At 42.5% G+C, this 25,979-nt stretch overlaps 1 protein-coding gene across 1 annotated transcript in view; it reads left to right on the forward strand.

Moving 5' to 3' along the window:
- The window catches only part of SMNDC1 (survival motor neuron domain containing 1), a 37,773-nt gene extending 12,307 nt beyond the window's left edge, over positions 1 to 25,466 (forward strand). The window contains exons 3-6 of the mRNA XM_089656504.1: positions 267 to 409; positions 4,235 to 4,396; positions 8,222 to 8,375; positions 17,769 to 25,466. Of these exons, the coding sequence (XP_089512630.1) occupies positions 267 to 409; positions 4,235 to 4,396; positions 8,222 to 8,375; positions 17,769 to 17,906 (597 nt within the window). The 3' untranslated portion in view covers positions 17,907 to 25,466. The remainder of the gene's footprint in view (positions 1 to 266; positions 410 to 4,234; positions 4,397 to 8,221; positions 8,376 to 17,768) is intronic.
- Positions 25,467 to 25,979: the final 513 nt, after the last annotated feature.

Here is a 25,979-nt window from a genome sequence, read left to right on the forward strand (position 1 = left end):
TATAAACCTTACCAACTTTTCGTAGCGGTACATATCGCACCTTCAGTAAGTGATTTGTAAAGGGGACCCGGACAGCGTAAGTGGAAATTTTACTGCAAGGGCCACTTTACAGACGAGTCAATGACAATCAGCAGACCTCTCATTTGTAAAGGAACCATCAGGTCACCCTTCGTTTTCTGGTTCCTTGCCATCTGGAAGTGCGTGGATTGTTGAGCTTTATTTCAACCACAAATCTGCACAGTCTCCTTTTTTTTTTATAATTTCAGGAAGTCATTGAATTGACTAAAGACCTTCTCGCCTCACAACCCTCGGAAACCCCTGAAAATTCAGATGGTCACGCCTCTGCCGGCGGCAGCCAGGTCTGGAAAGTGGGGGATCGTTGCATGTCAGTATGGACGGAAGATGGACAGTAAGTGGCACGCTGCATAGTATTGGTTTACCATATGATGTGCTATGAGCCGGTAAGATGTGCTTGGTCTGTCCAGGGCTGTAACATTGTGTTAGCCCTGTACCTTGCATGCAGAGAACAGAATCTCAACTGTTGCTTGGTGGAAATGTTGATTTTATTGCTCAATTTATAAAGGAGGTATCTGCAAAATGCATCAATATAGGGTATGTCTTCCATGCAAATACTTTCAGGTAAACTGTACATTCATTTCAATTGGTACTCGCTGTGACATCCTATATATATATTTTTTTTCTCAAGTTTAAATCATTTCTAAAGCCTATTTTGTATTAATGAGCCTGTTAGTACCTACCTTCTCTGTGCAGTAGTATTGCACAAAATGTCCCCATCCTCCTCCTCCTCTTAGGTCCCCCATGGGCGCTCTTGGCTCCTCCTCTTATTGATGCATCACCATAGGAAATCACTTACTATTGGGGCGTACCTGCGGGCTCATTCCCAGGCCATGCTGTGTGATTTTATTGACGCACACTGTGCAGCTCAGCCCTGCCCGCCCACTCTCTGCTCACAGGATTTGATTGACAGCAGCAGGAGTAAATGGTTCCCGCTGCTGCCTCTGTGAGCAGAAAGAGAGGCAAGAGCTGCTGCAGGCAGACACAATGCTGGATCAAGCTCGGACTCGGTTAAGTTTACGGGGGGGGGGTGAGGGGTGTGATACAAGTAATGGGACATTTTTTTATCTTCATGCAGAGAATGCATTAAGACACAAATGTCCAGCCTTTAGAACCACTCTAAGTTTAATCTGCTTATTTTTTTGCCTTTCCTGGTCCCACCTCTGCCCTCATCAATGATTTTTTGATCTAGTGATGATATCACTGGGTCTTTGTGCTTCTCTATGCAATGCTGGCGGGTCATGGCTGGTGGGAGGGGCCAGAAGGGCACTGTTCATAGCTTTTGAAACCATCACAGCCTCAGTACTGCTCTCAAGAACTCTAGGTCAGGTGATAGCAGTGAGCAGGGTATTGCAAATACCAAAATGCCTTGATGAGTGAATGTCATTCTGGAGAAGTGGGTGTACCTAGGCAGGCTGCTTTTGCAAACAGAGCAACATAAGTAATGCTTCCATGTGATGCTAAGCTTCCATGAAAGAACTGAAATCCAATGAATGAAAGAAGCAGGCCAGAATGTCCTCTAGCCAGGAAATGAGGCAGGCTCTGTCGGACTTTCTCTGATGCTTTTATGCACATTGTGAGAAGCTCACAGTGTGCAGCCAAATCAGAGTAAGCCATTTCAGTCAGGAGAGGAGTCTGTATAACTGTGCAAGACTGAAGGGAAGGCTGACCAAATTATCGTGCTGAAAGCGGAGTTCCACTCACCCTGTCAAATAATAAAAGTCAGCAGCTACAAAAAGCTGCTGACTTTTAAAAAACAGCCACTTACCTGTCCCTCGGTCCCGTGGTGTGTCCCCCGCAGCCCGTTTCACCGGCCGTCCTGGCACCAGGCTGTGGAAAGCTTTCAGCTTCACAGCCAGGTACCCACTGCGCATGCACGAGTAGTGCTGCACTTTGTAAATGGTCCTGTAGTCTTCTGGGTCCTGTCACATGTCCCAAAAGTCTACAGGGTGGGAGGGAGGACACCTTCCGCTTCCAATCGCCTAGGCAATCGGACCGGAAGTGGGAGCGGGTACCCGTCAAATAATTCGGTTTCCCGCTCCCCAAAAATGCCAATCCTTAATGGGGAGCAGTCCTTAAAGCAGAACTTCCCCTTTTGGGTGGAGCTCCGCTTTAACTTTTGCAAAGGAGAGACTTCCATCAGCTGTACAGTTTTACAGAACCTCATTTATGTGGTAATTGCATGTTTTTAAGAGTTTATAATCTTCATTCTCTGCAGATAAGGACACATATGAATACATCCCTGGTATTGTGAATATATCATTAAAGGATAAGTTCACCTTAAAGCAGTGGTTCTCAACCTGTGGGTCGCGACCCCTTTGGGGGTCGAATGACCCTTTCACAGGGGTCACCTAAGACCATTGGAAAACACATATTTCCAATGTGTAAAGAGCAGCTACTGTGTAGAAAGCAGCTACTGTGTTGAAAGCAGCAGTATTGGAGGTAAAACGACACTTCATGAATTATAATTACTGGGTAAATAATTTTATGGTTGGGGGTCACCACAACATGAGGAACTGTATTAAAGGGTCGCGGCATTAGGAAGGTTGAGAACCACTGCCTTAAAGGATAGGGTTCATCTTAAAAGAGAAGTTCATATTCAGGGTAAACATGTCTCGAATAGACCTACCTTCACTGTGTCAGCTATAGGGTGATCTTCTGCTAGATGTCAAAATTTAAAAAAAAAACGTGGCCATGTGAGGCTCCTCCTGCCCAGCCGTGTCACTCATTCACAGTTCTCTGTGGATGAGAAACTACAAGTCCGAACGGCCTGTTAGCTTGTAGTTCTCAATGAAATACCACGGCGCTGTGGAGTGCCGTGGTAGTTCATTGTTTCTTCCTGTCAGTATAGCTGCTTGCCCATACATCCTGTAGATATACTGACAGGTCTGCAGAAGACCTGCATGGCACCAGCGATCTGCTGGTCACTGGTGCAGTGGTTTACAGGCTCTTGCAACAAAAAATAATAAATGCACTTTTTTTTTTTTTACCTGCAAAAAAATGTGCATTTATTATTTATTAGCAAAAGGTGAACCTATCCTTTAAAGTCAAATTCCAGGCTAAACGTAACTAGTCCAAAAAATGCCACCTTGCTCCTCTCCCTCTCACCTATGCTGACTAGCCTGTGTAAGAATGATGTATATATTTACCTATTTTCAGGCTGCTCCAGTCCAGCCATGTGATCTTCGTTTCAGTCAGTGGTGGCTGCAGGGGAGAGGAGAGAGCGCACAACCACAGCTTGGAATGCCTTGGAGTGGTGATGTCAAACATAGGCTCAAGTAGTCCAACTGTTGGGGCTCTCCCCTGCACCTGCCGCTGACTGACAAAGGGGAGCCAGATCATGTGACCTGAATATATCTAAGTATATACATCTTTCTTACACAGGTTAGTCATCATAGATGTTGGGGGGGGGGGTGAGGGATCATTATTAAAACGGATTAGGTTTAGTCTGGGATTTTACTCTAAATGTATTTTGTAAATGCAAGCAGTGTAAGTACCCGAATTTGACCTGATAACCGACTTTTGCAGTAACAGTACAGCAGAGCTCAGACTGGGAGTGGGAGACACGGCACAAGTAACCAGTCAATTCTGCAGTGCTCATGTAATGACAAAGGGCATGCTGATAGGAGTAAGGAGTGGAGAGATGAGCTCATCAGTTGGCTGCCTCCCCATTTTACTGTTTACGTATAGGCCTGGGGGGAGGACAAGACCTGAACATGTTCAGCAGAGAAAAAAAATGAGGTATTCTGCCCTGCTAGGCCTCTTGCTGCTTTTGCATGGCTAACCTGAAATAAATGTCTTAGCTGCAGGGATAAAACAAAGCAAATATAAAGCAAAATCATGTGAAAACATGATCACAGTCAGTCACAATTAATTTACCCTCTCTTCCTGTCCAAATGACAATGTTTTAGCATACAGGAAGTAAGGAGATCTCCCCAAAAAGAAACAAAAGAAAAAAAATGGATGGAAATCCTTCCCTGCTCCATCAGAAAGTGTTAAAAAAAAAAAAGGTTTTGCCATGATGTATACATTCACATTGGTGGTAGCTGGGTAACTACAGACAAGGGGAGTTGGGCTCTTAATTTGCACTGTGTGATGTTGGCGCCATGCTGTGTTGCAGGCCATTACTCACATGCTTACAGCCATGATCTCTTTACAGGTGGTACGAAGCTGAGATCGAGGAGATAGACGAAGAGAATGGCACGGGCGCCATCACGTTCTTGGGGTACGGAAATGCTGAAGTCACATCTCTGCTCAACCTAAAACCCGTGGAGGAGGGAAGGAAAACCAAGGAAGTCAGCGGCAGCCTACCCATGTCAAAGTGCGTATGTCTTCCAAACCAGTGTCATGTTAATGTATTAACCACATCAGCGCCGGAAGGTTCCCCCCCCCCCTTCCTGACAAGGCCATTTTTTGCTAGTCGGTGCTATTCCAGATGGTAATTGTGCAGTCATTGCATGCTGTACCAAACAAAATTTGCTTTTTTTTTTTGGTGGTATTTTATCACCACTGGGTTTTTTCTTTTTTGTGATATAAATGAAAAGAAGTTTGGAAAAAAAACACGATATTTTCTACTTTTCATTTATAAAAAATATCTAAAACTCAGTTAGTCATAAATTTAGGCCAAAATGTATTCGGCTACATATCTTTTAGTAAAAAAAAAAAAATCCCAATGAATGTTGATTAATTGGTTTGTGTGACAGAGCGTCTACAAACTATGCTCTGCGTGTGTGTATATATGTGTGTGTGTCTATGTCTATGTGTGTGTGTGTGTGTGTGTGTGTGTGTGTGTATATGTGTATATATATAATGTGTGTAGATAGATAGAGATATATATATATATATATATGTTTGTGTGTGTGTATATATGTGCGTGTGTATATATATAATATATATATATAATGTGTGTAGATAGAGAGAGGGATATGTGTGTGTGGGAATTTACGCAGCTTTTACTTTCTGACTGCCTATCACAATTCTTGAGGTGCTAAAATGCCAGAGCTGTACAAAAACTCCCCAAATTACCCCTTTTTGAAATGTAGACACCCCAAGGAATTTGCTGAGAGGCATGTTGAGTTCATTGAAGATTTTATTTTTTGCCACAAATTTGTCAATTTAAATTATATATGGGCTACTTCCCAAAAAGGGTTGTTTTTTTTTTGGGGGGGGGGGGGGGGGGAGAGGGCGGTGCTCCTACTATTTCAGGGCCAACATTAGAAGCTTATGCCACACATCACCCACTCTTCTAACCACTTGAAGACAAAGCCTTTTTTAATGCTTTTTGTTTCCATGGCGAAAAACCTTTTTTTTTGTTTTTTTTGCTACAAAGTTACTTTGAACCCCAAAACATTATATATGGAGAGGCCATAGAGAATAAAATGGTGGGTGTTGACATTTTCATATCATATAATCATATAAGTGAAAGTACTTTTGTTGTCCCCCAGACATAAATGAGCAGTTATCTTCTGCACTGCGAGCGCAGCCCTGCTACAAGAACAATTAGGTTTCCTGGGTTTGGGTTTTAACCGTTTCCTAACCTGCCATTGTAGGTAAAGCAGTATTAAACCCAAAAACAAAAATGTGATATATTGCAACTTACCAATTCTTAGTTGTGGTGGCTGCATTCGTGTTTGTTTTTTTTTTTTTTTTTTTTTAGCGTATTCCCTGTTTACCCCTGGTGATCTGCCCAGTAACACACCTCCTGTGTTAGAGTGCCCCCACTCTGGATGAAGGAACAAGAGAGACCCCTTTGGAGAGTAGCATTGTCAGTCAGGGGGAGGGGAGTTTTAGATGTATGAGCAGATTTAGATACACTTAACAAACTGAACCCAAACTTCAGATCACAAATGCAGTTAAAGCAACAGTTTTTTCCTTTTGAGATAAAGGTTTTACATGAATAAATAAAATCTGATCATTGTAAGCACCCTTGTCAATGGTAAATAGTTTGTCTCAACACTGATACATTTGTGGGAGAGCTTGTTCTGTTTGAAAAACAGATTTATTGGCTAGACCAGTGGTTTCCAGATGCGGCCCTTTGCTTGCTCTTATCTGGCCCTTGGGGCACTATTTCATCCACTGATACCAACAATGGGGCACAATTCCTCCCAATGATACCAACGATGGGGCACAATTTCTACCACTGACACCAATGATGGGGCACAACTTCTACAACTGACACCAATGATGGGGCACAATTCCCCCTACTGACACAAATTATGGGGCACAATTCCTCCCAATGATACCAACAATGGGGCACAATTCCTCCCAATGATACCAACAATGGGGCACAATTCCTCCCAATGATACCAACAATGGGGCACAATTCCTCCCAATGATACCAACGATGGGGCACAATTCCTCCCAATGATATCAACGATGGGGCACAATTCCTCCCAATGATATCAACGATGGGGCACAATTCCTCCCAATGATATCAACGATGGGGCACAATTCCTCCCAATGATATCAACGATGGGGCACAATTCCTCCCAATGATATCAACGATGGGGCACAATTCCTCCCAATGATATCAACGATGGGGCACAATTCCTCCCAATGATATCAACGATGGGGCACAATTCCTCCCAATGATATCAACGATGGGGCACAATTCCTCCCAATGATATCAACGATGGGGCACAATTCCTCCCAATGATATCAACGATGGGGCACAATTCCTCCCAATGATATCAACGATGGGGCACAATTCCTCCCAATGATATCAACGATGGGGCACAATTCCTCCCAATGATATCAACGATGGGGCACAATTCCTCCCAATGATATCAACGGTGGGGCACAATTCCTCCCAATTATACCAATGGTGGGGCACAACGTCTACCACTGACACCAATGGTGGGGCACAACGTCTACCACTGACACCAATGATGGGGCACAATTCCCCCTACTGACACAAATGATGGGATGCTATTCCTCCATCTGACACCAATTATGGGGCACAATTCCTCCCAATTATACCAAAAATGGGGCACAATTTCTACCACTGACACCAATGATGGGGCACAATTCCCCCTACTGACACAAATGATGGGGTGCTATTCCTCCATCTGACACCAATTATGTTGCACAATTCCTCCCAATGATACCAACGATGGGGCACAATTCCTCCCAATGATATCAACGGTGGGGCACAATTCCTCCCAATTATACCAATGGTGGGGCACAACGTCTACCACTGACACCAATGGTGGGGCACAACATCTACCACTGACACCAATGATGGGGCACAATTCCCCCTACTGACACAAATGATGGGATGCTATTCCTCCATCTGACACCAATTATGGGGCACAATTCCTCCCAATTATACCAAAAATGGGGCACAATTTCTACCACTGACACCAATGATGGGGCACAATTCCCCCTACTGACACAAATGATGGGGTGCTATTCCTCCATCTGACACCAATTATGTTGCACAATTCCTCCCAATGATACCAACGATGGGGCACAATTCCTCCATATGACACCAATTATGGGGCACAATTCCTCCCAATGACGCCAGCGATGGTTCACAATTTCTCCCAATGACACCGCTGATGGGGCACAATTCCTCTCACTGACACCAAAGATGGGACATTGTTTTTGCTCCACTGACATTGGGACCTTTTCTACTCTCAAAGATCAGTCTGGTCCCCCTAAAGTCTGAAGGACAGTAAACTGCCCCTTTGTCTAGAAAGTTTGTAGACCCCTGGACTAGACTAACAGATGAAAATAAAGAGAAGAAAGCCATAAAAAATAAATCTAATGCAGCCATCACATCTAAGAATTTTTAAGCTGCAATATAATAATTGTTCCCTTTTGGGTTTAATACCACTTTGAGCAACCAGTAAGGGTAGCAGCTGTTTTAAAACATCCTTGTCTGAGAGCATGTGTGCACACTATGCCTGTGATTGCGCTGTCATTGGCAGAAAACCTAAACCTCCCTCATAAGTATGCTATCCCATATGATAAATGTTCTATCATCATGACCGTATATTCTGACCATATATGCTATCATTTAAAATATGCCAAAAAAACCTTTTTTTAAAAAATCTGTTGCAAAAAATGTTGTTTAGTGGCTGGGCATGTGAAAATGGAGATCTGTATGTACCCACCTGGAACCTGACCTCATATGTCTTTATAGGAAAGAGCTGATTGCACAGCAGAGGGAGTATAAGAAGAAGAAAGCGCTGAAGAAAGCTCAGAGGATAAAAGAGCTGGAACAGGAGCGAGAGGACCAGAAAGTTAAATGGCAACAATTTAATAACAAAGCCTATTCCAAGAACAAGAAAGGACAGGTACTCTTCCATTCAGTGTGGTTTGTGTCCTATTGTCTGGTAATTAGCTGACGTTAAAGCGGAGTTCCACTTGAAAAAAAAAAGTCAGCAGCTACAAAAACTGTAGCTGCTGACTTTTAAAATACAGCCACTTACCTGTCCCTCGGTCCATCGATTTCATCACCACGGCTGGTTTCACCGGCCATCTTCTCTCCCTGGCGCCGGCATCTTCAGTGTGCGCACTCGGCTGTGACAGCTTGCCGCTTCACAGTCGTGTGCCCACTGCGCATGCTCAAGAAGCGCTGCAATTTGTGAATGGCCCTGTAGTCTTCTTGGGCCTGTTATGTGTCCCAGAAGACTACAGGGAGGCAGGGGGGGAGGACAACTTCCACTTCCAATCACCTAGGCGATCACAGCGGAAGTGGGAATGGGTACCTGTCAGATTCAGGTACCCGCTCCCCAAAGGTGCCAATCCATAATGGGGAGTGGGGGACAAAACTTGATGTTCTTGGGACTTGGGATCTTGTGCTCTGGACCATGATGTGCCATGTGCTCTGGACCCCTCCACACAGATCGAGCAGCGACTTCCAGAATTTAGACAAAATGCTTTGTACTGTATTGTCTGGCAATTAATACTTGTTTATGTTCATATGACTGGTAGCATGGGTGAAGGGAAATTAATGGTGGGGATCAGCCTTATGAAACAGGAAGATAGATTAACAAAGCCCTTTGGATATCCTCTTTCAAGTTGCTTTATTCAGGCACTGCTGCTGTTTGTGTATAGTTTTCATTACAATAGGGGTTGTTTTTTAAAAGATGCAATAAAAATTTAGACTGGAGTTCAGCTTTATAGTATATGTAGAGCCTTACAATTCATTTCTCTGGTTTTCACCCTTTTTGACCTGTTAAATATACCATTGATAGTATTTTTGTTTGTGTGATGAGTGCAAAAAATGCCAGTTGATCCTGCCAGAAATCCAGTGAACTGATAAGTAACTTTGATCTCTCAGAACGCAACACCTCCCACCTATCTTGTTATAGAGTTTAGGGGTGTTATTCTGTAGTTTTGATACACTTCTGTCCTAGGTAACAACACTGCTCGTTCTTACAGTAAAGTGAGTGAGCATAGTCAACCTAGGAGAAGGTGTTTTCCTGGCAGGACCGCCAGGTGAAATAACGGTCTGGTAAGCTGCAATATTTAATACATTTTTGTTTATTTGGGGGTTATATATGATTTACATCTCAACTTCAAAGACACTTTTATTAGTGTTAAAAGTGGACCTTACTCTCTAGAACACAGTTGTGTGCAATTCTGCACGCTTAAAAAAAAAAAAATATATATATATATATATATATATATATATATATATATATATATAGTCCAACATGTATTTTGCTATGCCTTTGCTAAAAATAATCCCAATATGTGTAAATTACTTCTTTTACATGAAAGTTATAGCGTCTACAAGTGGCGATGTATATATACTGGAATTTTTTTTTTTTTTTTTTTTTTTACTAGTAATGTTGGCGATTAGCGACTTACTGCGGGACTGCGGTGGGCTTTCTGACACTGAGGGGAACTGACTTTGTGTCACTACATCCCTAGTGACCCCAACACAGGTGATCAGCGCTAATAAAAAGCACTGACACTGTACTAATGACACTGGACAGGAAGGGGTTGAAATATGGGGCGATCAAAGGGTTAACTGTGTGCTGTGTGTGTTTTACTAAGTGTGCTGTTTTAGTAGGGAAACAAGCTGCATTGTATTGCTCTGCTATGCAGAGCAATACAAAGCAGCCTGTTCCTGCTGACAAGGGAGAGATCTGTATTGTTTACATACAGACCTCCTGTTAGCTATGCTGACGATCACGAGAATCGGCAGCCGGGACCCGGCGATTAACATCCCAAGCAGCCAATAGCAGCACGGTAGGGGGTGTGTGCGCGCCCCCTACCCGGAAATACAAAATGTTGTATATGTATGTGATTTTGCGCCGCCCTGTAGCAGTACTTCTGTTATAGGGAGGTCGAGAAGCGGTTCAAGCACAGTGCTCCTTCCAAACAAACGAAAAGGAGAGTCTCACAAAAGACATTCAGAAGAAGCAGAAAAAATACAGTATGAAATTAAATCGTGAAAAGTAGACATGACCATAGCAGTGGGGTTTATGAGACCTGCAGCATGTACATTTGAGTGGCTCAGAAATACAGCGGGAACTAAACTAATCCTGACATGTAAACGATAAGAATTTAACGTGATATTAACGACTTGCCCTCCTGAGGATTCCTGACCAGGCCATTTTCTGCGTTGCGTTACTTTACCTGACAATTGCGAGGTCATGCAACACTGCACCCAAATGAAATTTAGGTGATTTTTTTCCCATGAATTGAGCTTTCTTTCGGTGGTATTTGATCGTCTGTGCGTTTTTATTTTTTGTGCTATAAAAAAAAAATGACAATTTTAAGAGAAAAAAAACAATATTTTGGACTTTTTGCTATTAAACATGTCCAGTAACAAAATTTAAAAAATCTAATTTCGTCATAAATTTACACCAAAATGTATTCTGCTCCATGTCTTTGCTAAAAATAAATCCCAATACGTGTAAATGAATTGGTTTACATGACAGTTATAGCGTTTACAAATGGCGGTATATATCCTGGAATTTTATTTATTTTTTTTACTAATAATGGTGGCGATCAGCGACTTATAGCGGAACTGAGGCGGACATTCTGACACTGGGAGCAATTGACTTGGTGTCACTGACATTCCCATTGACACTAATACAATGATCAGTGCTAAAAAAAAAAAAAAGCACTGACACTGTACTAATGGCACTGGACAGGAAGGGGTTAATATGAGGGGCGATGAAAGGATCCTGTGCAGGATGTGTTCTACTGGGGGGCCGTGTCTGTGTGCTTCACTGTAATCATACTGCTCTGGATGGCTGTGCTGTGCACAGCCATCCAGAGCAATGTGCCCGAGCTGACAGGAAGAACAGGGTGGCGCTGGTAGGGCGCACGTGCGGCTCATGCTCACCACCTACCCGGAAATGCAGAATCGCGTGTATATATTTTGCGCACCTATGCCGCCCTGTAGCAGCATTTCTGCTATAGGGTGGACGGGAAGCGGTTAAAGTTCACCACTACATGCGAGCACAGGGGGATGGGGGCACTTTAAACTTTCTTTTTTAATTTATTTAATGTTTTTTTTTTTTTTTTTTGCACTGTCCCTTTAAAAAAAAATGTTTAATCACTTTTATATTATCACAAGAAATGCATACATCCCTTGTGATAGAAATAATTAGTGACAGGTCCTCTTTATGGAGAGATATGGGGTCAAAAAAAGCATTGATCTAGTGCTTTGCTCCGGTCCGCCAAGGGCATAGAGATAAGTGGAGGCCATCTTTTCCTTCATTCATCTCTATGCCCAGCGCTGGGATCGTTCGATGGTTTCTCAGGTAAGGCTGAGAAGTACCAAGTGGCGGCGGCGAGGGGCGGGTTTTTTCCGGGACCTGTATCGGTGCTTTTTTTTTTTTTTTTTCCATATCGGCCGACAGCCTAAAGATGTGTTTTCAACCGAAATTTCGGTGCATCCCTAATATGGAACATTATGCGAGGCCCTTTGATGATGTCAGGGGCCACATTTGAGGCCCTCTTTTAGCTAGAAACATAGAAAAGTGACGGCAGAAAAAGACTTGAGTGGTCCATCGAGTCTACCCACTTTTTTTTGTTTTGTTTTTTTTTTTTGGGTTAACGTTTTTTGTATATCTGTTTGTCCCAATCATGTTTGAAGCCATTTACTGTTGACTGGCTCACTACTTCTGCTGGAAGTCTATCCCAAGCATCAACTACTCTTTCAGTACAATAATACTTTCTGAGATTAGTTTTGAACTTTCCTCCAGTTAGTGTAAGGTCATGTTCCCGTGTTTTTTATTTTGATTTCGTGTTGAAAATACTCCCTTCCTGAACCGTATTCACCCCTTGATGTGTATAAAGGTTTCAGTCATGTCTCCCCTTTCCCTTCTTTCCTCCAGACTGGACATGTTAAGTTCCTGAAGTCTCTCCTGATATGTTTCATCACATATTCTCATCACAAGAAATGCAATAATTAGTGACAGGTCCTCTTTATGGAGAGATATGGGGTCAATAAGACCCCACATCTCTCCTGTGCAATGTATAGCATTGGATTTAAAAAAAAAAAAAAAAAAAAAAAGCATTGTTCTAGTGCTTTAAAAAAATGGCCGGAACCGGAAGTGACATCACTCTGGTCCTCCAAGGGCATAGCGATGTGTGGCAGCCATCTTTCCTTAACTCATCTCTATGCCCAACACCGGGATCGATGGTTTCTCAGGTAAGACTCTGGAATCTCTATCTCTGGATTCGTTCTATCTCATCCATATCTTTTTGTAAGTGAGGTCTCCAGAACGGGACACAGTATTCTACATGAGCTCACAAATTGACATCCACTGTTTTAGATATAGAGTAAGAAATGGTTGATGGGTAAACCACTGTCAGGTAATCTTTTCTATCTTTGAGGAAATTTCGCCTTCTGTTCTGGAGACACAACTGGAAGCGAGTAGAAATCTCTCCCAAGTTACCAATGCATATACATCAAGTTCAACCAACAGAAAGTGAGGGATATTCCCTTTTAAGAATGGGTTACCGTAGAAAATGTACACGGACCGATGTGGGACATTCCCAGTCCTTTTTCTGCTGTATGCAAATCATTAAGGGCTGGTTCACCCAAAGAAGCGCAGTCCAGGTGCGTTCTGGACATGCTTCTGTATGTGCGTATTTGATGCGTTCCAGTGTGTTTTTGACACATTTTCTTATGCGTTCTGGTTTATTTTTTTTTTCTCCTTTTTCTTCTTGAAATTGAACATGTGCGTTTTTGGTGTGTTACTGATGCGTTTACTGTAGGGATGCACTAAAGTTTGTCGAAAACACCCCTTTCGGCTGTTGGGCAAAATGAAAAAAAGGCACCGATATTTAGGTGTTAAAAAAAAATCTCGCCCTCCCGCTCGCCGGCCGCTGCTCCGCGGTTCAGTCTTACCTGAAAACCATCGATCCTGGTGTTGGGCATAGAGTTGAGTTAAGGAAAGATGGCTGCCACACATCGCTATGGTCTTGGAGGACCGGAGTGATGTCACTTCCGGTTCCGGCCATTTTTTTAAAGCACTAGATCAATGCTCTTTTTTTTCTTTTTTTTTTTTTAAATCCAATGCTGTACATTGCACAGGAGAGATGTGGGGTCTTATTGACCCCACATCTCTCCATATAGAGGACCTGTCACTAATTATTTCTATCACAAGGGATGCATGCATTTCTTGTGATGAGAATAAAAGTGATTGCAATTATTTTAAAAGGAACAGTGCAAAAAAAAAAAACATTTAAATAAATTTTTTTTAAAAAGTTTACAGTGCCCTCGTCCCCCCGTGCTCGCACATAGTGGTGAACGCATACATAGGCCATGCCCACATATGTAAATGGTGTTTAAACCACACGTGAGTTATCGCCACGATCGTTATAGCAAGAGCACTAGATCTCCTCTGTAACTTTACACTACTAACCTGTATACATTTTTAAAGCACCACCCACGGAGATTTCTAAGTACCGTAGTTTCACGCCATTCCACGAGCGTGCGCAATTTTAAAGCGTGACATGTTGGGTATCTATTTATTTGCCGGAACATCCTCTTACCTATTTTATAAAACAATTGGGGTATATATTGTTTTTTTTAATCAAAGTGTATTTTTTTCCATTTTTATAAAAACTGAGCATTTCGGTTTTGGTTTTCGGCCAAGTGCATTTTGAAGTTTCGGCACCCGAATTTTTATTTCTGTGCACCAATAGTTTACTGCGTTTCAGTGCAGAAAAAAATCCAGCATGTTCTACTTTTTTTTTTTCTCTCTCTTTCTGGAACACACTGGAACTGACAGCACTGGTGTGAACTATGTCATTGGAAGCCATGTAACCTACTATCAATGCGTTTTTGATGTACAGTTGTGTTCAAAATAATAGCAGTCCGACATCACTAACCGGATCAATCACTGTTTTTGGTAGAAATGATATTTCTACATGGCAAATAATTTACTAGCAGGTGTAGTAGAGTAATAGAAATCCAACAGACCCAACAGTCATGACATGCATGCTGCGGATTCTGTGTCATTGAATCACTCATTGAAAGGGGCATGTGTGGAGTTCTATTAGTGAGGTCATTCATTCTTTGAAAAACAGGTGGCAATTATTGCCCTTATTTAAGGAAGGAAGGCAGCAAATGTTGTACATGCTGGTTACAGTGCATTTCTCTCTGAAATTCTGAGGAAAATGGGTCGTTCCAGACATTGTTCAGAAGAACAGCGTACCTTGATTAAAAAGTTGATTGGAGAGGGGAAAACATATAAAGAAGTGCAGAAAATGATCGGCTGCTCAGCTAAAATGATCGCAAATGCTTTAAAATGGCAACCAAACCCTGAAAGACGTGGAAGAAAGCGAAAAACTACCATTGGAATGGATAGAAGAATAGCCAAAATGGGGCGGACTCAGCCAACAATCAGCTCCAGGAAGATGAAAGAAGGTGTGACGTTCCCTGTGAGGACTGTTACAATTAGAAGACGCCAATGTGAAGCCAAGCTATCTGCAAGAAGCCCCCGCAAAGTCCCACTGTTGGAAAAAAGACATGTGCTGAAGAGGTTACAATTTGCCAAAGAGCACATTGACTGGCCTAAAGAGAAATGGCGCAACATTTTGTGGACTGATGAAAGTAAGATTGTTCTTTTTGGGTCTAGTGGGCGGAGACAGTTTGTCAGACGACCCCCAAACACTGAATTCAAGCCACAGTACACTGTGAAGACAGTGAAGCATGGTGGTGCAAGCATCATGATATGGGGATGTTTCTCATACTATGGTGTTGGGCCTATTTATCGCATACCAGGGATCATGGATCAGTTTGAATTCATCAGAATACTTGAAGAGGTCATGCTGCCTTATGCTGAAGAGGAAATGCCCTTGAAATGGGTGTTCCAAGAAGACAACGACCCCAAACACACCAGTAAACGTGCAACATCTTGGTTCCAGACCAACAAGATTGACGTTATGGAGTGGCCAGCCCAATCCCCGGATCTTAATCCAATAGAAAACTTGTGGGGTGACATCAAAAATGCCGTTTCTGAGGCAAAACCAAGAAATAGAGAAGAACTGTGGAATGTCGTCCAATCATCCTGGGCTGGAATACCTGATCACAGGGGCCAGAAGTTGGGTGACTCCATGCAACACAGATGTACAGCAGTTCTCAGAAACAGTGCGACTACAACCAAATATTCATGAAGTCATTCAAAGGAAAGCAAAATCTTCAATCATTTTTCAGTTTATATAGTGAATGTTTGAGTTTGTAAAGAAGAATACAAACACTGCTATTTTTTTTTTTTTTTTGAACCGTCTAATATTCACTTTTCTTCAAATTTTTTTTAGAGGAACAACACAAATTTGATGTATTTTTCTTCATGTTTTGATTTGGAATAGAATGTGTCGTGTTCCCAATGCATTTGTGTGGATGGAAATAAAAGCTATTAGAAGGATTTTGAGCTTTATTCACTTTGTTCAACACACTGCTATTATTTTGAACACAACTGTATGTGGTGTGAACTGGCCCTAAAGCTATTTTTAATTCACATGCTTCAGCAATAATTTGGGTAGCTATGAATGTTGTAGTGTTATTTTTCTTTTATTGTTGGCACCCTTTGCCTATGTGATAGAACACCGCTTGTCCAGTAGGGGGAGGAGTTGCTGTAAAACTCTCCATAGTTGAATGAAGTCCTGTCTCTTTATGTAAAAGTCCTAATTTTAAAATGGGGACATGATGTTCTTAGTTATGGCTGCCTGTAAAAATGTGACACCTCCAGCCTGTCCCCTCAGCCGACTAGGTTATAGTAGCGTACATTGTGTTCTCTGTGACTGTAACGCAAGGCGGGCATTGACCAACTCTGCTATGCTAATCTCCTGAGGCAGGCCGACTTCTCACTTTACTGTTACTGTAAACAGAACTGTAAATCAAAGGTAATAAAGCTTACGTGGCCTCAGAATGTAATATATTGCAGGTTACCAGTGCTTTAGATGTGGTGGCTGCATTTTGTTTACTTTAAACCTTTTAAAAGTAACCGTCCTGCCTAATTACAGATACCAAAAGAGGGGTTACAGTGTTGGCCAAAATGACCCTTTTTGTGAGCCCTGACTTTTTATTTTTTTAAGTCATAAATCATGTATAGGCTTACTTCATTCATGACTGACCATACCAATAAAAGGCAGGATTCCCCACCCATTTGAATGGGCTGCTAAGCTGCGTTTTCCACATGAAAAAAGTGCATTCACCTTTTTGAAAGTTCAGCCACAGGGAAACTGCCTGGTCTTTTTGACCATGCCGTTTACCTGTGGTTCCAGCACCCCCAATCGCACTGTGGGCTGAGATACATGGGGTGCCATTCTGAATGAATGACAGTCCTGCGTATCTCGCAAGAGCAGCACAATTCAGCTGCAGATGGGTGCGGGAACAGGTGAGATTCCCACAGCCTGCGGGTATAGTGTGTTCCTAGGCGTAATAGTGGACATTAGACCTCTTCATGGCCTATTCTGCTCACCCCTGCAGTGCAAGGAAAAGGGCTCAATCTAGATTTGTCATCTACAGCCCTGAGGCCAAGAAGGATCATACCTGGACCCCTGCATACAAGAGTGGGGATTGCCTGTATTATTGCCCTTTGCTGCCCACAAGGTCCAGCGCCAGCCTCCAGGGTACTCTGTATTCAGTGACCTCACTGGCAGGGTATTGTACCAGTGGTTGTGACCCCTTTAGGTGGAGTCGAGTCCCTGAAGGCCATGCAGCATGCTTCTACCACAAGCGGTTTGGGCTCTTTGGCCATACTGCAAGGAATGATGAGTTCACCTGTATGTGGCCTGTGTGTCAATCTCCTAGTGTCCCCTGGTGCTTGGGCTGTGCAGGCTGGCAACAATGCAGGACTGAAGCAACACACCAAATTGCTTTCTCTCCTTTTGCCCATTCGCAGAACCATTCTCCGAAAATACAACCATCTGTAAATGGACACGGGGAATGGGAGGCAGATAAAAGACAGTATTATTTCCAGGTATGTTGGCCCTGAAGCTGTGGGTAAACTTTATTAGAGCCTGTATTGAAGCCTGCAGAGTGTTGTACCCACAACGCACTGATCACGGGTACAATGTTCTGTGGGCTTCAATACAAAAAAATAATAAATGCACAGTGATCATGATATCAGTATAGCTGCTTTTACTGCTCCTTTTTTTGAATTTTTTTTTTTTTGCAAAAGGTACAGGTGGCTGTTTTTAATGGGCTGACTCGCTTATTGCACGATTTTAAGTAATAGGTTTCCTTTTTCTCTCTTGATCCTCAGGTGAAAAGAAGTATTTTTGCCTCTCCGGAGAGCGTCACCGGCAAGGTGGGAGTCGGCACCTGTGGCATCGCGGACAAACCAATGACACAGTATCAAGACACTTCCAAATACAACGTCAGGCACCTGATGCCCCAGTAACACTCACATGTACCACATTCACCTTTTTTATCCCTCTATTTTTCTAAAACTAAGTTATTTGTCGTCAAATGAAGATTAGCATGGCTCCCTGATGATTCGGTTAGAAAGCGCAAGAATACAGGCAACTAACAGGCAGACGTTTGTGTTAACATACATTGGGCATTTGAGCAGGGAGCATATTTGGCAGCAGTAAGGGCTTTGGACCCTTCTGGGGCAAGCTGCAGCCACAAAAGAATGGCAGTTAACCTGGCAGGGGAGCCTTTTGGCATTTCAGTCCCTGTACAGGTGCTGGTTACTCACAGCTGGTTTACTGGAGGCTGCCTCTGTGCCGTTTTGATATTTATCAGATATTGTTGTTTTCCATCTGACTAATATCTGCACCTTCTAATTGGAATTTGAAGCCTGAAAATGATGTATCAGTTTTTCTGTGGTTGCTGGCAAGTCAAATCACAATTTTAGGAGGCGGAGTGGGGGCTCAATCTGTCATACAGCATTGGGTAAATAGATCACACAATAAGAACACGTATCCTGCTTTTTTGATGAATACCTATGATACAGAATAACTGCAGAGTATAGACTGCAAGAAACTGACACCTAACTTAACTCTGTATGTAAGAGACAAACTTCTGCCAGGAAACATTGCTGATGGAGAGTGGTTTAATCCACCAATGGGGCAGATGAGAGGCGTCACAAGGAGCCTTACCTTAATGTAGATATATGGGCAACACCTAAGCACTCCTAAACCTAAAAATGCTCCTTTACCATCCCAACACCTATTCTGGCTAACCTGTGTAAGAAAGATCTGTATACTTCCCTATTTTCAGGCTGCTCTGGTCCGGTCACATGATCCATCTCCCCTCTCTCAGCCAGCGACAACTGCAGGGGAGAATAGGGAGCACCGACAATAGATGGACCATAGGAGGCTATGAGTGATGTCACCGCTCCTAGAGATGACCAGTCATTATCAAACGCTTTCTCCTCTCCCCTGCAGCGGGCACTTGCTGCCACAGGGGAGATCACGTGAAAACTAGGCAAGTATACAGATCTTCCTTATGTAGGTTAGTCAGAATAGGTGATGAGAGGTAAAAGGGAGCATTTTAAGAGTAAGTTAGGTTGTTCCTGGAATTCTTCTTTAACTTCAGTGTTAAAATCCTTCTGATAGTGACGCAAGAGCCGCCCTAAACTTACCGTGACTTTTATGATGTAGGAACAGAAGTGTGACCCCTCTTCTGAGCTCCCCCACATGAGTGCCTGAGTGAATGGTCACCAGACCACAAGTGTTAGGTTTAGATGTGCTACTCAAACCGCACCAAATGAAATATGGGCTTTCAGGAATACTGCATAGGAATTTTAGAAGGTTCTGTCTACAGGATTTGTTCTCTTTTGCAGATGATTCTTCAGTAATGGTACACTTTTTAAGATCGGGATTAAACAGGTATTTAGAGTAAAGTGAGAGGTTCTATTGTAAGATCTTCCCACTGATAACTCTCCCTTTGTTGCTTAGGTTGAGTCCTTGGTAAATGGTCCTTCTGGGTTTAGGTGAGCACGTGACCACCTGCAGTGCAGGGTGCTGTGCTGTCAATTGACCACTGTCATGGAGGGAGGAATTAACCTGTGTAAGATCTGACACTGATAACTCTCCCTTTGTTGCTTAGGTTGAGTCCTTGGTAAATGGTCCTTCTGGGTGTAGGTGAGCACGTGACCACCTGCAGTGCAGGGTGCTGTCAATTGACCACTGTCACGGCGGGAGGAATTAACCTGTGTAAGATCTGACACTGAGATTACATAATGCTTAGACATCGAGCTCTGATGAAGGAATGGAACAGTGAGGAGCGCAATGTAAGTGAGTTTCACTGGATGGTGGGGGGGGGAGTTCCCCTTACAAGAGAACCTGTCACTTTGCTTTCAGTGGCCTAGTTAAACCTGATGATGAAGGGTGGAATGTAAGAATTGATTTATGTAATTTTCTCGGCTTGCAGCCCCCCTTTCACTACAGAACCAATCAGTACCTCCACTAGGCAGCTGGGTTATATGAGGCTTCCAGATATAAATGAAGCCATTTCCAGAGCACCTTCGTCTTTTGTCTTGCATTTGTCTTCCTGCAAATGTTACTAAATACATTGCATTTCTTTTCATAGTTTCCTTCCATTCTTTTCTCCTGGCAAATTTTTTGTGGCCATGGGATAAGACTTGCTTGTGCTTTGCTCTCTGCAGATTATCCTATATCAGGGGTAGGCAACCCCAGAGAGGTGGAGATATACTCCTTCCATTGGTGGTCACTGCGGAGCTGCAGTAACATCTCTTATAATGTTGGTCAGTGAGCCCCCCCCATTATACTGAGCATCAATATAGAGCTACTCATCATTCTAGTCTTCGTACCCCCAGTGCTAACATCATGTCCCTTGTCAGACCAGCTTACCTTCTTCCACCCATCTGTCCCTAATATACAGAGCTGCGGCAAGACATGGCTACCCACCCATTGATAGAGACGTGATCCCTGATGTTCTACCTCTCACATCCAACCCAGAGCTTGTGTGATGTCGCATAGAAGCACCTGAGATGGATGCAAGAGTAGGCCCTCAGGGACCAGCTCTCCAACGCGGTCTTAAAAGCAGCAAGAGTGACTCTTCTATATATCGCAGGGCAGCAGAACACCTCTGTTGAAGAAAAGAAAAACATGAAAAGTACTGGTGAAAACTAGATGTAATGTAGACAATAGATATAGAAACTACTGGAGAGCCTTTATCAGATATGCGAGAATGTCATGTTCAGTCATTTAAAGGACCTCTGCCATTTAAAGTACTAATTTTATTGTAAACATCTAGTTTTATCCTGCAAAGGTTTAGTATTTTTGTCTATCCAGTCCTGAGATTTACATGCTTCTGCCCCACATTGCAGTCCTGTCTGGCAGGACATTAGACCTGACTGTGCACTGCAGTTAAAGTGGAACTTTACATAGAAAATGAAAACTTGTGTGCAGACAGACTGTGTATTGCAGAAGAGACCTACTATGTCACATGAATACATTCTTACCTGCCTGTTTGCAGTTTCCTTGAGAACACACTGAGCTGTGCATGCTCCTGTGTACAATCCTGGGATGAATGAGCACCTGTGGTTGGTTATCCAAGCTCAGCCGATTAGGTGGCTGAAGAACATTGGCAAACGACCAGGCGAAAAAGGCAAGTCTAGTTCTGCTTTAAGCAATGCTGACAGCTCTTGTCCCTCTGCTAGCCTGTTACTGGACAGTTAAAGTAAGGCCTGGTTCACACTGGCATTGAAAGCAGGTGTTTGAGGGGCATTTTTAACGCTGCTCAAATGCCTATGCAAAGGATACTATGGACCGCACATAGTGCTGTTCACATTATCAAAACATGAAGCATCAGCCTCCCATCTCTTCAAAATTGAGTCTCATGTTGAATGTGGAGGAGTTTGAAGCCTTTAACACTTTTAAAATGCTCAGAAAACCCATCAAGACTGTGCATAGGGTGTTTGGGGAGCATTTTGAACACTTGTAAAATGTCAGTCTAGCAGGGGCAGAAAATTAATTGAACACTTTTTTTTTTTAACATGATTAAAGTGTCAAAAGATAATGCCTATTGTTTTGTCATTACAACCAAATTAGGACTTTAAATGACAGATGTCCTTTAAAATCAGGAACAACCTTTTTTTTTCGTTTTAATCTGTACTGAGATTTGCCACAGATTTTTTATTTTTTTTGTTTTTTGTATGCCCGTTCCTCATAAGCTTTTACAATTTTTTTCCCACTTGTAACAGAAGAGGAATAAGCGGGTAGCTTGTTGATTTGTGTAGATAAGTCATTATATGTATATATGTGTAGTGGATTGCGTGGTGCTCGAACCCATCCGAGGTCTGGTCTATACCACGTCATGTTCTTGTGTAAATACACATTTGTACCGTGTTTCCAAACTCTTGTACAGTCTGGGTTGTCTCTGCTTCTTGGCATGTCAGTCAACAGGCACAGTAACATAAAATGTCATTTACTGGTTTGTTTTGATCCTTATAAATGCCTTTATGTTGTACATGGTCATTATGATTTAATGCCCAGTAAGTTCATTCATTGGCGACCTTGTTTATTGCCTGAAAATGTATCCTTGCATCCCCCCTTGCTATTTGTTTTTTATTTTTATTTTTTTAATTAAATCCTGGCTTGTAAATACCAATGTGAACATCCCCCAAGTTCAGCAGGCATTTAAAAAGCATCAGGTAGCTCTCTTGAAACCTGAAGTTTTAGCCTGGGCAGAAGAGACCAATACTTCACGGAAGTGCGGATTGTAGCATTCAACTAGATCACACAAATGTCAGTCTTTCATACGCTAATGTCATTTCAGTTGTAAGAGGCATTGCATGTCTCCTGCAGTAGAAGCCCACCTGCCCACTGTTTGTTACAGCGGAACACTTTAAAGGATAATTCCACTTTCTCCACAAATCTAACATTGTAAGGCAGGGCAGACACTTGGATGCATTTATTTAGATGATGCACTTTCCAATTGTGAGCTGCTAGCTGGTTCTTCTATATGCTACCATCGCCTTTTATTTAAGTTGATGGGAGCTCTTTTTAAGGATTTATAAACATTTAAGGCTGGATTCACATATTTACGATGCATTAACGTGCAAACCACTGTACCATGTATTGTGAATAGCACCTCAACGGAGCTGCGTTTTAGCAGGAGCCGTCCGCCATCTGTGCTTTGCAGTGTGCTGGGAACAAAAAAGTGGTTGTTTTGGTGTGTTGGCAACCCATCCCAAATGAATCGACTGCCTTACTGCAACATATGTTAAAGTTGAACGCTGGGCAGAAATGTTTTAACCAGACGTAGAAGTCAATTCCTGCCATTAACAGGTGCAGTCTTTTTTTGCGTTCAAAGCAGCAGCCACTGATTGATCAGTTATTGAATGCAGCATTTCCAGGGCTCAGTGTCCTGAATATCCTGTGTAAGACTGATGGCCGCTGTGCCCGCTCCTTCACTCCGGTTATGTAACTTCCCTGTTGTATCTTTTTTTTTTTTCTTTTACAGCAGCAGTGTCTTTATGATGCCATTTGCTGTATTGGGGGGACCTGAGTGTCAGGCTGTTGGTCCAGGGGACCCTTGGTTTGCCCTGCCCACAGTGACTTAATGCTGTGGTTGACTGGCCAGGTAACCCCTAGTCTTTTTTGCCTGGAATCCTGCCAACACTCACGACCATTGAAGAAATTAATTTTTTATTGCATGCAGGGGCGGACTGACCATTTGGAAACTCGGGCACTGCCCGAGGGCCCGGGGTCAGTAGGGGGCCCCATCAGATGCCCCTGGTAACTTTTTCATAGGCTTTTTTGAGTTTGGGCAAGGACACAGGGGCCCCATGATCCCTTATTGCCTAGGGGCCCCATGAGTTGTCAGTCCGCCCGATTGCATGATGGTAATTGTAGATTGATACAGTGGAGCCAAATAGGAAAAAAAATAGTGATGTCAGCACTTGACTGATCCTTCCTCATGGTGCCCAGGCAGAGCTGTTTTCACTCTTCGCAAACAATGATGTAAGCAACATTAAAAGGTACTCCTGAGTTTTAAAAAAGTTCATTTTTAATTATGAAAATATGCTGAATGAAGCGGGAAATTTAGAATCTATCCTGGAGTAATGCACCTTGAAGGTGTGATTATGGTTTAAGTTGTCAAGGTCTAAAGCCAACGTTAGACTTTTTGTTTATAAACAAAACGTAAAGGGATTGAGCTCTGTTGAGGTTTTTGTTGCCTTTTTTCTCAGATTTTGTCATGTTACCAGGATAAGCAATGAGGACAAATTTCTACTTTCAAGTGGCTTATTGGGGGGTGTACTCAAGGTGGCCATAGATGACAAAAGGCTGATCAAAATGGCAATTGGATCCTCCATCAACACAATCGAGGTGGACAGAGGAATACTTCCTGCTAAGACATTGTATTCCAGCAGTGAGACTCTTCCACTTTCAGAATACACAGATCTTATTTGGATGCAGCCGCTGATTATGAGTGGTTTTCCAACATTCCCATTTGTCAGAAGTCGGCCTAATGATCAACTTCTGTCAAACAGGTAGGGCCATACATGGATCGAAGTTCATCCGGTCCCTGCTTAACTGGCCGAATTTTGATCCATCTATAGACAGCGCTAGCCTTGTTACGGATCAGACTGTAGCTGCCAGAATCGATGATTCTGTTTTGTACACAATATTGTTCCTAATTATCCATCTTTGATACAAAAAAAAGCCTTAATGCTATTGCTGTGTCAGCATTTTGTGTTAGCAGTTTGAGATTCTTTGCAGTGGACAAGGCTACCTGCATGATTTCATCCAGTAATAGTGAACACATAAAAGTATTTGAAAAAGGAATAAAGAATATAAATGTATTTTGCAGTATTGCATTTTGTCAGACATTTGGAGAAACTGGAATTGCTCTTTAAAGGTTTAATAAACCCATTTGGGATTCTTTTGGTTGGGAGGCATGTTGTCCGTGTGGATAGTAAGTTGCTCCTTGATGGTCATTTCCTTAAGGCACCTTTTTATAGTTTTGTTATTTGCTCATTGCAAAACAAAGCAATTTTTTTTTCAAATTTGTCATAAAATAATAATCAAACTGCAGTATTTTGCTATATAGAACAACTACCAAAGACTTTTTGATTCGGTTAAACAAATCTCCTTCTCTATGACAAGCAATGCTCACTTGTCATAGATAAAGCTTCCATGTGAAATGTAAAATCCTGCAGGAAAAAAGCACAAGTGCACCTTATTTGGGCAGGAAAAGACCATCTGATTGTGCAGGCCATTGCTGTTTTCTCAAAAAAAAGGTATATAAATCCTCATTCACATATGCGACTAGGCTGCTGCGTCGCATGCGGATGTGGGCAGAGACTGCCAGCCCTGGACGCAAACTTTTTGCAGGGCCAGTCAGAGGTTCTAATCCACTTGTATGGTTTCTGTGCCAGCAAAAATCACCGACGCTAATGGCCCATGTGAATTAACTCTTACACTCCCATAGAAAAAATATGCATTTCACAAGCTCCTGACCCTTGGCTGCGCATATTGAGGGGAATAAAGAAGGTTTTGCAGTCGTTTTTAATAGCAAAATAGTGTAGTGGGATTGTTAAATTATTGTGTTTTTATGTAAGGGGATTTCAGGCTGTGTCCTAGCAGGCTAGCTGTGTATTTTTTTCATAATTGACATACCTCTATTTGTTAGCTTGCCATAAGGATGCTGTCAAAGGAATGACTTAAACCAGTTTTCAGGTGCTGCTCTAGTAGAAAGCAAATTTAAACCGCATCCAAAGAGTGATGCACTGAAGTTATACAGACCATTTTGTGAGTTTCCATGTAATCAGAGCTAATGTTGTCTGACAGCCAACTATGCCCATCTAGTCTGTGAGATTACTGTCTGGATGTGAGAGGAGGGGTAGTCTTAGCGGAGAAAACCATTCGCCAGGCACCCCAGGCAGGTAAATCATTTTGTGCTGGATGGTGACATTTTTGTATAACAAGTGTGAATTTCAGTTTTGTATGTATCTTTTTATGAAATAAAGTTTTAAAAAACTCGAGTTATGTTTTCCTCCTCAATGTAGCATTATTTGTTTTGTAACTTTAACCTGCAACAATAACCTGTGTGTTTGCTAGACTTCATCAGTGTTTTTCAACATGGCATTAAAATCTATTTTCCCAAATCGTCTTCCAGCCCATGAGATATAGGCACTGCCTCCAACAGGAACAGGAAACACATTACCAAAAGTACTTTAACCACTTCAATACAGGGCACTTTTACCCCCTTCCTGCCCAGGCCAATTTTCAGGTTTCAGCGCTGTCGCACTTTGAATGACAATTGCGCGGTCATACAACACTGTACCCAAACTAACATTTTATCATTTTGTTCACACAACTAGACGAGTCCGGACTGGGATCCAAATACGCATGAGCTCACCTCTGGTCCCAAAGAGTCAGTCTCTGACTTTGCCTTTGCAGAAGACAAAGATTCCATTCTCCTTCGGAGGAATCCAGTTAGGATGAGTCTCCTGTATGTTCTTGTTTAGTGCTTCTCAGGGAATTCCTATAACATG

The sequence above is a fragment of the Staurois parvus genome, unplaced genomic scaffold (genome assembly GCF_062004578.1).
Source record: "Staurois parvus isolate SC_StPar_1 unplaced genomic scaffold, SC_StPar_1.0 ptg000911l, whole genome shotgun sequence".
Taxonomy (NCBI): Eukaryota; Metazoa; Chordata; class Amphibia; order Anura; family Ranidae; genus Staurois; species Staurois parvus.